Source organism: Carassius auratus, chromosome 28 (genome assembly GCF_003368295.1).
Source record: "Carassius auratus strain Wakin chromosome 28, ASM336829v1, whole genome shotgun sequence".
Lineage (NCBI taxonomy): Eukaryota > Metazoa > Chordata > Actinopteri > Cypriniformes > Cyprinidae > Carassius > Carassius auratus.
Window position 1 is genome coordinate 13,627,212 of NC_039270.1, and position 12,500 is coordinate 13,639,711.

General features: G+C 37.6%; 1 protein-coding gene across 3 annotated transcripts in view; it reads right to left on the reverse strand.

Moving 5' to 3' along the window:
• Positions 1-12,500, reverse strand: part of mrc2 (mannose receptor, C-type 2) — a 33,822-nt gene that overhangs the window by 8,572 nt on the left and 12,750 nt on the right. For all 3 annotated transcript variants that reach the window (XM_026207931.1, XM_026207929.1, XM_026207930.1), the window contains exons 3-17: positions 12,048-12,221; positions 11,724-11,888; positions 11,429-11,542; positions 10,369-10,512; positions 9,897-10,088; positions 9,523-9,677; positions 8,691-8,795; positions 6,284-6,399; positions 6,020-6,168; positions 5,678-5,892; positions 3,094-3,236; positions 2,753-2,840; positions 1,022-1,184; positions 741-904; positions 116-284 (exon numbers count right to left, since the gene is read on the reverse strand). In XM_026207931.1, the coding sequence (XP_026063716.1) occupies positions 116-284; positions 741-904; positions 1,022-1,184; positions 2,753-2,840; positions 3,094-3,236; positions 5,678-5,892; positions 6,020-6,168; positions 6,284-6,399; positions 8,691-8,795; positions 9,523-9,677; positions 9,897-10,088; positions 10,369-10,512; positions 11,429-11,542; positions 11,724-11,888; positions 12,048-12,221 (2,256 nt within the window). The remainder of the gene's footprint in view (positions 1-115; positions 285-740; positions 905-1,021; positions 1,185-2,752; positions 2,841-3,093; positions 3,237-5,677; positions 5,893-6,019; positions 6,169-6,283; positions 6,400-8,690; positions 8,796-9,522; positions 9,678-9,896; positions 10,089-10,368; positions 10,513-11,428; positions 11,543-11,723; positions 11,889-12,047; positions 12,222-12,500) is intronic.

Below are 12,500 nucleotides of genomic sequence, written 5' to 3' on the forward strand. Positions count from 1 at the left end.
TAACTTAAATCTGTGCACTCCTTTTTTATGTTTATATAAAATGTGCAGTGCATGTCAAATTCAAGGTGAAGATGACATACTTTCTGATCCTGTATGTGTGTAAAAGGTACCAAACCTTTTGAGGCGGAGATTTGGACACATTTGGACTCTTTGCTGATTGGTCGAGGCTGTCCTAATCCCCAGGACACATAATTGAGCACCGAATGATCAGACCACCTTAATCTCCCATCGTTCTTAAGACTGTGCAAGCCAATCCACCACAGGTCATTTTCTTTGCGGGACATCTGGACACAGTAAACACGCAGTTCTTGGTTAGTATTGCAAACACATTTCAAACAGCATTTAGTCTTATATAAACCTCTTTATGCAAAATATTCATCCGAAAAATTAAATTTACATTACCTTCTATCTTGAGTAACACACAAAATGATACTTTTATGATACCTATACACTCTCAGAGGTAAAGGTACAAAATCTGTCACTGTTGTGGTACCCTTTCAAAATGTAGTCATTTGTACATTTTAGGTACTAATATTTCCCCTTAAGAATTAATATTTACCTTTAAGGTTCTAATATGCATAATTTAGTGGTAAATAAGGCACAAAAGTGTGCCTTTAAAAAGGTACCACCACAGCTTTTGTCTCTTACATTTATGGGTGAACTGATCCTTTCACTGTTGTTAATATAATGTCATAAGCATACCTCATAGACTAGAGGACAGTGTGTGGTTGTGTGTTTACCTTGCGTAATGTGCTAACCAAAAACTGATTCTCCTTAGGAGAGTGCATGGAGACCAGGGAGGCTTCGAACCAGGAGCAGATCCTCTGAGCCTGGTCCCACGTGGAGCGATGTTCAAACATTTTATACTGGGCCTCCTCAAAATCGACCCACTCTAAACCGGTGTCTACACACACACAAATGTATAATAATGTCACATACTGAGATTTAAAATCATACTCCGCTCACAAACAAACTTGTGAAGCTTTTTCTTTTGATAATATTACAGTGCACCGCAACAGACCTTCATGGCTCTCAGGCTCCTCTTCCACCTTCCCTTTCGGTATTTTGCAGATCCAGTCCAGCTCAGACTCGCAGTGTGATACCAGCCAGTTGGTGTCAGCCATGTTAGCTGCTCCACACTCAGCAGACCCATAATTCCCCCTGCCAAAGTTTTGATAGGACACCTGGAAGAGAAAAAAAAACACTTTATATATTAGAATCGCTAATCAAAAGCTACTATGTAGGTACAATATAAAAGAAATGGAAGCAGAAAACAACACCATGTTACTCTGATATTTTCGTTAGTAGTGAAAGGTTTTTGGGGGGGTGGGTGGGTGATTTTATGGCAATGATTCTCTACCAGGGGCCAGGGACCACTAGGGGGCATCAGCATACTTACAAAGTGCCCTCAAGATTACTTACAATGATTTAAAATTAGACAAAACAAGCAATAAAACTTTGAAAATGTTATCAATAAAAATGTTCATCATGATCTTTAAAATCTTGATTTACCCCTTCAAAAAACGTCGTTATTATCTTTGAAGAACCAGAATTCTCATGGTCTTGGAAAGAACCTGAATATATATATATATATATATATATATATATATATATATATATATATATATATATATATATATATATATATATATATATATATATATATATAATATATATATATATATATATATATATATATATATGAGAAATCTTGATTTTATTATTTCTAGACCTGAAAAATTCATAAAAATAAACTCAATAGGCATTTTTGTAATTTTATAAGCTCTAAAATATAGATTTTTAACATACTGAAAATTTTTAATAAATGCATTACTGTTCCTAAAAGTTTTGGAACCCTGAAATGTAATTATTTTAATTACAATTATTATAGTTGTTGTTTTTTATTTCGATACTGTAAATATAACTATAATAACTATACTAGGACTGCCCATAGATTCAAATATGTTTTGTATCTTAAGTAATATTAATATGGGGGCCTTGGAGTCAAAAAGATTAACAACATCTGCTCTTCAGTTGTCTACCAGAGTGTTTTCCAACATGTTTTGTCTTATATATGCCCTTAAAGCTGTGGTAGGGAACTTTTGACGCTCTAGCGGTTAATAAACAGAACTGCTTGTGTCTTGCGGAAGAACATCGTAGCCGGATCTACTTCTCTCTGTTTATGTCTATGAAGAATCACAAAGGTACTGGGTTACTCCGCCGCAGTGCCCCCGAAGCAATCTAAAATAGTCCGAATATAAACACTTATTATAGGTGCACCCTAGTGATTCAGGACAAGCTAAAAACACGGTTTGGAAAATGGATTCATGGTGTACTCGCTTATTATATACATTTTTCTACATTTTGAACACAAACAAAGTTACGGACCGCAGCTCTGATTGGTTGTTTTTTACCGGGAGCGATGGAGTTTCTGCAAATGGCAATAGGACCACTGGGAGGAGCCAGAGGAGCTTGATTTTTTCACAGATTATCTGTCTCACATTCTACTGTCAGGAGATAATGACAGGTTTAACAAATATGTAAAAAATATTTTTTTTTTACAAAAGTTCCCTACAGCACCTTTAACACCGTGGATAAAGTTCAGAAATGTTCTCCTCTTCAATCATACTGGATATCATTGATCATCATGAATGATTATTAAAATAGCCATCAATGTTATTAGAATATACCCATACACACTGCTCTAGTATAATGAACTACAATTAAGAAGAAGAGTATTTTAAGAACTCACAGCTGATCCGTCACTCCATGTCCAACTGTCACTATTCCTGCGGGAAATTCCGATCCACAGCCAGTGCTGCTCATGATCCTCCGCCTCCCTGTCCACACAGCCAATCAGAAGGAAGAGTAGTTAGACACTACTATACTTTCAAAAAGCCCCCATGATGCATTCGAAACAAGTCATAACTTATCTTACACTGAACAAACATAACCTCAAAATATTATGACTAGGGGTACTTGAGTGTAAAAACTGATGAATAAAGGAAATTGTATTCATTCTCACACAAATCAAGGCCCCATACATTGCAAGCACACACAGTGTTGCTTTAGGACTGGATTTAAGACACTAACCCGAAGGCCTCATGGAGGATCTGGAAGACGAAGGTCTCTTCCTCTGGCGTGCTGAAGCTGGCGAGCTGAGCTCCATGTTTCTGGCAGAACTTGTGAGCCTGAATCCAAGTGAGTCTCTTCTCCAGTGCACCTGCATGAAAAACCTACAAAAGCACAGCAATGAGCGGACCACACACACCCCAATACAAACAAACACACAGACCCCACACAAGGACTGTGTGTGAATGTGAATTTGAATGGACACACTCACAGGACGCTTGGCTAAACTGGATTTGTAATGGAATAACAGGAAGAAGAATTTACCGAATTGTAACTCGGAAGTAAAAACTTTTGTGGTTATTAATTTTGTGATGAATCTGCAATCATTCATTACAACTTTTTATTCCCTGATTTGTAAAATGTAATTCTGTCAAAAACAATGTATACAGCCATCAAAGAAAAAAAAATGTTTTAATGCATCATTTGCTTCCTTGAATATCACTATCAGTGAATGTTTGCAGCTTTTGTAAAAAAGATGGATCCCAAAATTTCCAGCCACAGCTGGAAAGGAGTCAAATATGCAGAAGATGCTGGAAAACCAAAGAATGTGCAGGAGCTGGAGGATTTTTCTCATGAACAGCCATCATAAAACATCTAGGTATGAAGTATTAAGAATCGAAGGTATGTAAACATTTGAACGGGGTAGTTGTTCAATAAATTCAGCAATTATTTAGTTTTTTGGACTATATGTAAACATCTGGTATGTGAAGTAGCTTATCTATGAAAGTACTAAATAAAAAAATAAAATGCATTTTTTTCTGATCCTTCTCATTTTGTTTAAATTATTAATATTTTCACAGATTCTGCAAGGGGTTTGCAAGGTTTTGAGCAGAACTTTTAAACTAGAGCCATCTGGGAAAATGAATGTTTTCCTTGACCAGTTTTAGAAGATGAATGTTACTTAAAGAGCCACACAAATGGGAAATCAAACAAAAATTACCTGTATTACAGTGTATGATGTAGCTGTCCATCTGTGTAAACAATGTGCAAAGTAATTAAACCAAAACGTACACGATTTATAAAGTTATTGGCTTCTAAAGTAAGGAGTCGACTCTGAATCGCTGAAACGAGTCGTTATAGATTTCAAATCTTTTGCCCATCTCTATGTACGTCACTAGGAACACTTTGCATAATAATCTCTGCCGGCCGTGTTGGGAGAAACGGAACTCTGACCTGCCCCACCCCCACACACACAGACGCTCTGGTTGGTGTGAGAGCATCATGTCGAGGAGACCGTTTGTTTTTAATTGTAAAGGCAAGTTTGTTTTATTTTCACTGCCAAAGAATGAAGATCAGAAGAACCAATGGCTAACATTCATTTTTACCACAGTACCAGAGCAGTACAACAAATCCTTGTTGTGTTCACAACATTTCACTGATGACTGCTTTTCTAATCTCGGTGAGTACAGCGGGATTTTCAAAGCGTTTGGCCATAAAAGAGGGTTCATTACCAACTTTATTTAGACCAACGAGCATCTCCGAATCACAACGCAAAGTATGATTATGAAGTTATGTGTCTGTTTTCTCCCGAGCGTCTTATCAGTATGTGTGCTGTCTGCAGCCTGTCTGCGCTGATCATCGTGTACAAACACGTCATTGAAATGAAGTGTAACTCCGTGAATACTCAACGAAGAGACATGAGAGAGATATCTATAGAAAGCTTGTCATGTCTTCTTTAAAACTTAATAAGTGCTGCTAACAGATATTCTGTGAAAGTAATCCATATGAAAACAACGCGATGTCCGTTTTTCACGTCTCCCTTCATTATATCTAATGTGACCACACCCCCGCGCTGAACGCGCTATTCAGATTCAAAATCAAGCGCGCGGCTTGAATACACCCACACAGAAGAAAAAGCAGCGAGACTGTTCAAGTTTTTTATTTTACTGTTTGCTTCGCGGTGAGAGGAATAAGACATAATTCACCCCAAACAGATGCTAACGCATAGTTTACCGTGGAGGTGTGTGCAGAACAACCAATCGAACCTGACTACGTTATGTCAGTTGACCAATCAGAACACAGTATGCTACCGAAAGGTGGGGTTTAAGGAAAATTAATCTTTTGAACAGCTTCGCACGAACTGTTTGGGGATCTCTGAGAATTGAGGTAATTTTGAAATGATATTTTGACAAAATGACAATGTTTTTTAACCTTGGATGGATTTAAACCTATTGTACAGGACTAATAAACAGTGATAGGAAGCTTAGAATTTTCATCTTACTGGCTCTTTAATATAATATATGAGTCTATAGGTGAGTTTTCCACTATGTTCAATTATAATGTTTCAATTGTTAATACAGAAAGTCATGTTGTTAATTTTTATAGCAGATTAGAGCTTGGTGATAATATAGTTTACATTTTGCAATGATAGAAGCAATCAAGCAGTTAATATTTGTTATATAGTATAGAATTTATCGCTCTATGTAAGTATATATATATACAACTATATTTAAATTGCAAGAATCTTTCTTACATTTAAAGTTACAGTTCTGCAAATTCAACTCAATTTTGAATTTAGAAAGCATTTCCATTTTGAATGGCGCACCTTGTAGCAGTAGCGGAACTTATTGGTGCTTTTCCATCCCGATGGGCATGATCCGGTTAGGGAGGGTGTGGGATGAGGAACAGGGGGGCTGGGGATGAGAGAGTCCTGATTCTGTTTGCATATGTATTTGGAGCGGACACTGGCACAGTCCTTGACCTCCCACAGACCCATGGCCTGCCCCGCCACCATCACCACACAACCCCCCTTTATCTGTGCTGCAACACCACAAGACAAAAGGCAGGTTCATCCTCGGCATGTTATAGCTTAGCACCAAATGATGAAGGGAATGATAAACAGAAGTGAATTATTCAGGAGCACACATGGCACACGTGGTTTCTGTACCTGGCTGGTCTCTGTTCCAGTTGGTGTATGTGAGCTCCTCTCCCGTTATCCAGCGAAACGTGCCGGTGCTGTTCTCATTATACAAGCCGAGCCAGAACTGATCGGCCGATCGGCCAAACACCAGGCTGCTCACAAAGGCCTGCTCAAACCTGGAAACACGCACATATGCACCTCGTAAGTTACTTCATAATTCATCGATTCCAGCAAAGAGCATTACAAGCTGAATACAAATCCAGTGGATGTTGCCAGGCTCGTGTCCGGTACCTGTTATTAATAATGACGAGCGTGGCATTGTTGCTAGCGCACATTCCTTTCGCATCATTAAAGGTGAGAGATTCTTCTCCAACCTTGAAGCAGGAAGGACTGTGCCATCTCCAACCCTGAGGAGATCCACCAGAGGGAAAGAGAAAGTGTGCTGTGTTATAATGCATTCTGTTATTCTTGCTGGAAAAATAATGCATTGGTAAATGGTTTTGAACAGATCAACATATATATATATATAATTTTTTTTGCTAAATGTTAAATGTACAGTGACAACTGTAAAGCATCTGGAAATTTGATTGCATTTGTTTTCTTATTAAATGCATGAACAACAGCAAAAATCAATGTGGACTAGAATTTATACTGGTCTAAAAACTGGTTCTGTCAGTAGTTACCCTATATGTATAAACTATATGAATAAGACCAATGGCACAACAATTAAATCCACAGGCACAAAACATGCACACACTTGCATGCGTTCACACATGGACACACATTTGAAGGAATGTTTCTAAATTACACGTCAGCACTAGGCAAGAGGCAGTAACTTGACCTGTCTGCCAGCTGTCTGCTCTACTGTTCAAGACATTACAGAGAGTCAGATGTGTTCTCTCATTGTCTGACAGATAAACTCACAATGACTCCAAATTTAGCAGCCTGTTCCAAAAAAAGAAGATTCAGTTGTTAAAACTAGATTTTCATTTGCAGAAAGGGCTACAATGCAGCAAAAGAATAGTGTTAATACCTTAAAAAATTATTGTAAATTGGGGGAAATGAATAATAATATGCAATGCACATACAGTATCGTTCAAAGGTTTTTAACATGATTCTGAAAGTTCTATAGGGATAAAATCTGATGAAAAAAATAAATCCACTCTGCATTAACATTTAACACTGACACAAAACCTCTTAAGAACATGTCTGGCTATTTACATAAAATTTTATTTTTGTCATTATTATCTTTAGTTTTAGATTAAGCTCATTCTATCTACATCACCGTTTGAAAGTGAGATTTGTTTCATGTTCTTGAAAGGAGATTTTATTCTCACTAAGTCTGTATTTATTTGATCAAAAATACAGTGAAAACTGTAATATTTTGAAGTAATATTACAATTTAAAACAACAGTTTTCTATTTGAATATATTTTAAAATGCAGTTTATTCCTGTGATAATAAAGCTACATTTTCAGCATCATTACTCCGAAATGGAGTTTTCAGAAATCTTGCTAATATGCTCAAGATTTTTCTTCATCAGTATTGTGCTACTTGCTGAATAGAATTATTAACTTAAAAGTATTAAGAATCTTACTGACAGAACATTGTGAAGAAGAAAAATTAAAAGAAGTAATATAAAAGAACTTGTATGAAGTTGATGAGGCATGTATTACTTTTACTGTTTATTCTTTCACTATATTTACTCTCATTTGATTAAAATAACCCCTCCCCCCCAACCCTAAATATTCAGTTTAGACACATAACTTATCAAATTGTATGGAAGAAACGTTTGCTATTGCTTCTTTAAGCTATCGGACTTAACTTTTTATTTTGGCTGGTGGTCGATAATACACAGGGGGAAAAACCACATAGACCTGCATTAATCTTATCTCTGAAGCAAAACACCACACAGCATCCACCCAGCACACAAAATCAACATGCTACAACATTAGAACTCCTAAAATCAGAAATCAGAACACCTTTACAACCAAACAGCAACATCTGGAAACCCAAAGCAACCTGGCTTTGCATAAGGGAGACAGGGAAAAAAAGTAACTTAGTCAAGCATACTGTTTTAAAGCTTTAGGGTATCCACTAGTAACCTCTGACCTCTGACCTAGGCGATGGAATCCAGGGTCACAGCTCTTATTTAACAGATGCCTATCACCAGGGTCACAGCAAGGTAACAACAACACTCATTTCAAACAAAGACGGTTTGGTGTAGAGCTGCTGTAGATCTGGATGAATCGTGTGGAGGGATGACAGACGTAAGGCAATGAGAAAGAAAGGTGGCCAATGTATGCATATGTTGTTTCTGTGTGCTTGCTTGGTCCATGACCTCAAACTTTTTGTCCTCGGTTAGCAAACAGTTATGAGTTATGAAGACTAGCGTGTGTGAGTCAGGCTCCTCTGTTTACTGTATGCTTGTGGCAGGTCTGGGTCTACTGACCACATCTGGAGTTTTAACAGCATGACACAGCGGAGACTGTGAATAGAGTCTTTATGCCGAGAGAAAGAGAGCAACAGAAAGTATGTAGGGGGAGAAATCCAGCTAAACAGAAGTAACAAACAGAAAACTGCAGGAGCTGCAGAGAACAAAACAAGAAAGGCTCATTAGAGGATTAAAATTAATGAAAAAAGATGAATGAGAAACAGAAGGAGAAAGGCAACCGAGTGAAAAACCCAGAGTGATTTACCCGCTTGCAGCCGTGGTCCTCTATCCGGTCGTCAGACTTCTGTGCTGTTTTCTTACAGATCGAGGGCAGCGAGTAATTACATGGGCTATCGTTCCAGCGGCCCTCCTACAAACACACACACATACTGTATAATGAGGGGTTATCATTATGGAGCTGCCATAAATTTAGACTTTTAGGATCACTGTCTTAATTACAAGTATAAAGCAAAGCAGATTCATATCCATTAACATCATTCTGACAGCTGAAAAGGGATAAGGTTTGCTACAAAACATACCTGGAGTTAACTCACTGTACCTTTAACTCAATCCTCACAAACATGTCTTGGTATCTCACCTTAAAATTATACTTTTGCCATGATTAGTTGTTTTTTTTTCAATATTTTCTTGACAAGCTCGTTCTACACTAAAGTTTGGGGTTCGACTATGCTAAAGTCACTTATGCTTATTTTAAGTCTGTGCTTTATTTAAAAAACATTAATAGTGTACAATATCATTAGCATTTAAAGTGTAATTTTGGTAAAGCTGTATTTTCAGCATCATTCCTCCAGTCTTCAGTGTCACATGATCCTTCAGAAATCATTCTAATATGATGATTTGATACTCAAGAAAAATGTCGTATTACTATCAATGTTGAAAACAGTTGTGGTGCTTAACATTTCTGCTGAAAGCATGATACTTTCATTTCAGGATACTTTGATGAATAGAAAGTGTAAAAGAAAATCATTTATTTCTAATATGAATATTTGGTAAACTCTCTCTCTCTCTCTCTCTCTGTCTTTCTAAATATATATATATATATATATATATATGCATATTTATTTATATATACTCACAGGCCCCCAGATGGTAACACAATCCTCATTTACATTTCGAAAATTGTTGGGTTCAAATGGGTGCCAGTAAGTGAAGATGACTGGAGTGCGATCGGTCCATTCAAAGTTCATCTGCATAGCTGTATCATGTAGGCCAATCCATAACTCCTCTATATCTAAAAGACATTGCAGAGATTTTGCCAAATGATATAAAATATTAAGACTTGTTGCCACTGAGATAACTTTTAACCCATCGGCAAATTGTGTTATTTCTAAAACTGAATAGGTTTATGCTCCAGACAAAAATAATAAAAAAAGCAGTTTCTGGTTTTCCTGGAAAGACAAAAGTAATTATAAAGCACACATGTTTCTCTACATTTTTTGCACGTGTATACCTTTCTTCATATGCTTAGTGATGAATTCAAGCTCTGGGAGGGTGTGGATGCTAACGAGGTTAGCCTCCATCTTTTGACACATTTTCTGGGCGGAGCTCCAGTCCAGGTTGTCTGAGGTCAGCCTATAGCAGCCCGCCTGGAAGTTTTGCCAGCCTACATCACACTGATACCGGCCATCATCTGCCCAGGAGTCTGTTTCACACACAGACACAGGTCAGATCCTCAAGAACGAACCAGACTTTCAGGTACATCAGCAGAATCTACAAGCTAAAAACTTCTCGGCTTGCTGGAAAACATGCAATTTTGGGTCAATATACTTAAATTGCATGGCTGGGCCAGACAAGGTTTACCTCTGAAATAAATCAAGGCATATTTAATCATTTAAAGTATACGTGTAAGCAGTGGTAGCATTGCTCTGTACATTTATATGTGTACCACAAGCCAAGAATGTGCGCACACACTGCACACATACCTGTGGTGAAGGGGTCAAGTGTGGCATTGGGTCGTTTCTTGCAAATGTAAGACAGAGCCACTGAACAGTCCCGGTTGTACCAGCGACCTTGAGCATCGGTACTGATCACTCCACAGTTTTCCTCCTCGTCATAGCTTGGCATTTCTACAACACACACATCCGTGAGATAAATCAGATAAAAATACATCCTTCCTTATGCAAATGAGCTCTAAGAACACTGACAGCTGATTTTTTTTGTTGTTGAAAAAGTCTTAATGTAAAATAGTGTTTTATATGTAAGAAAAAAATCTGTCAGCTAGTCATTACTGGTTTATTGTTTGATCACTGGCCATTATCAGAGGGCTAATAATGCAAAATAAACAAATGAATAAATAAGTAAATAAATAAACATATAAATTCACTACTGTTCACAAAAACAGTAAAACAAATATTGAAAACAATATCTGAAAATGCTATTTATGCCTGTGATCTAAAGTCTTCAGTGTCACATGATCCTTCAAAAACCGTTCTGATATGCTGATTTCATGATCAAGATCTCCTACTTTTGTTGAAAACAGCTTTGCTGCTTAATATTTTTTTAAATCGTGATTTCAGGACAACTCTAAGAAATCTTATTATGTGGGATTTTTTAGCAATTTAATTGATGTTTTCTGATTAAAAGTATTAACGTCTTCTAAAAAGAATCTTAATGAACCAAAACTTTTGAACTGTAGTGTTATAAATAAATAAATGGACATGACTTAATGAAAAAAAGGCAGGACATTAATTCAGCTGAAATAATTTAATTGCTGTACGTGAGAAGAAATTATGAAGAGCTAAAAGACACATAAAACTTAACTTAAACAGCTGTCATTCTACGAAAATATTGACTGCAGAATGCTCCAATTCCCCTGAATTAATTATTCACCTCTCAATAGCTGAAGCGTAAAGTTAGCTAAAGTTTATAAAGTGGCTTAAGTTTTCAAATCTTTTTCGAATTTTTATAATATACAGTACACAGATTCAATGCCCAAGTGGGTGTGGTTATATGAGAGTGGGGCTGTAAGGGGTGTGGCCTCACCTGTTTCCCAGTTTAGATATTTGAGAGGGGCGGAGTCAGCCCACTGCCAGCCTCCATTGAGATCTAAATCATTCAGGCCCATCCACAGGGTGGAGCTGTAGCCAGTTAGCAACCCTACAGTACGAACACACTTCATAAACACATTCCAAGGAGTTTTAAACAAAAACGAGAGCAGCAATTTCTGCCTTGTTTGTTCTCCATTTCCCAGAATAATTTTAATTCCTTTGCAAAAAAAACAAACAAATCATTTTTAATGTAATGAATACAACCATGTTTATATCCGTCCATCTCTCACCGTTGATAAAGATTTGTTCCTCTACTTTAGTGATGCTGAGCAGGTCCGCTCCCTGCTGTTGGCAGCTGGTCCGTGCTTCACTCCAGGACAGCGTGGCCTGAAAGTTAAACTGGTAACAGTTATCCATCAAAGGGTTTATGTCCCAAAACGTCTCACAGTTGGTACCTTTGGAAAGAGAGAGAGATGCATTTTAGTGAGCTGGAAGGTGTGCTCTATGATGTACAGTAGTCTCACATTCCAGCTTCCAGACGGTGAAAGAACGTTTGATTTTAACAGGTCACAGCTCTATGAGTGACGTGAGGAGCATCAGCTGGATCAACTCACTCTTCACTGGGCAGAAGCCCCAGCGCTGGTCTTTTCCGTAATCATGAGTAGTGGCACACCAGTGAAAGCCATCCTCCCTGCCCACGCTGGTGCAACTGTGGAACCACTGGCCATCGTACAGGAAGGGGAAGTAGCATGGGCTGCTGTGAGAGTTTCCTTGGATGGTGTAGATTTCTATGGAGAAGAACAGACAGGGAAACATATAAGATCCCTAACTTCTAGAAGGAATTCATGATAATGATAAATACATGGATACAAACATCTTCCAAACTAATAAATGTAAACGTAGGAGAGGGACTATTTTATAGTGAAGAACAAAACAGATCTACATGTCATTGCTGTCTACTGCTTTTATGTGTGTTTTAGTATCAGTAGTCGATTCTAACCGTAAAGCAGTTATCCCAGAGGTAGCAATCATGTAAACCGGGTAGTTATGGGTGAAAACTGCTTTTC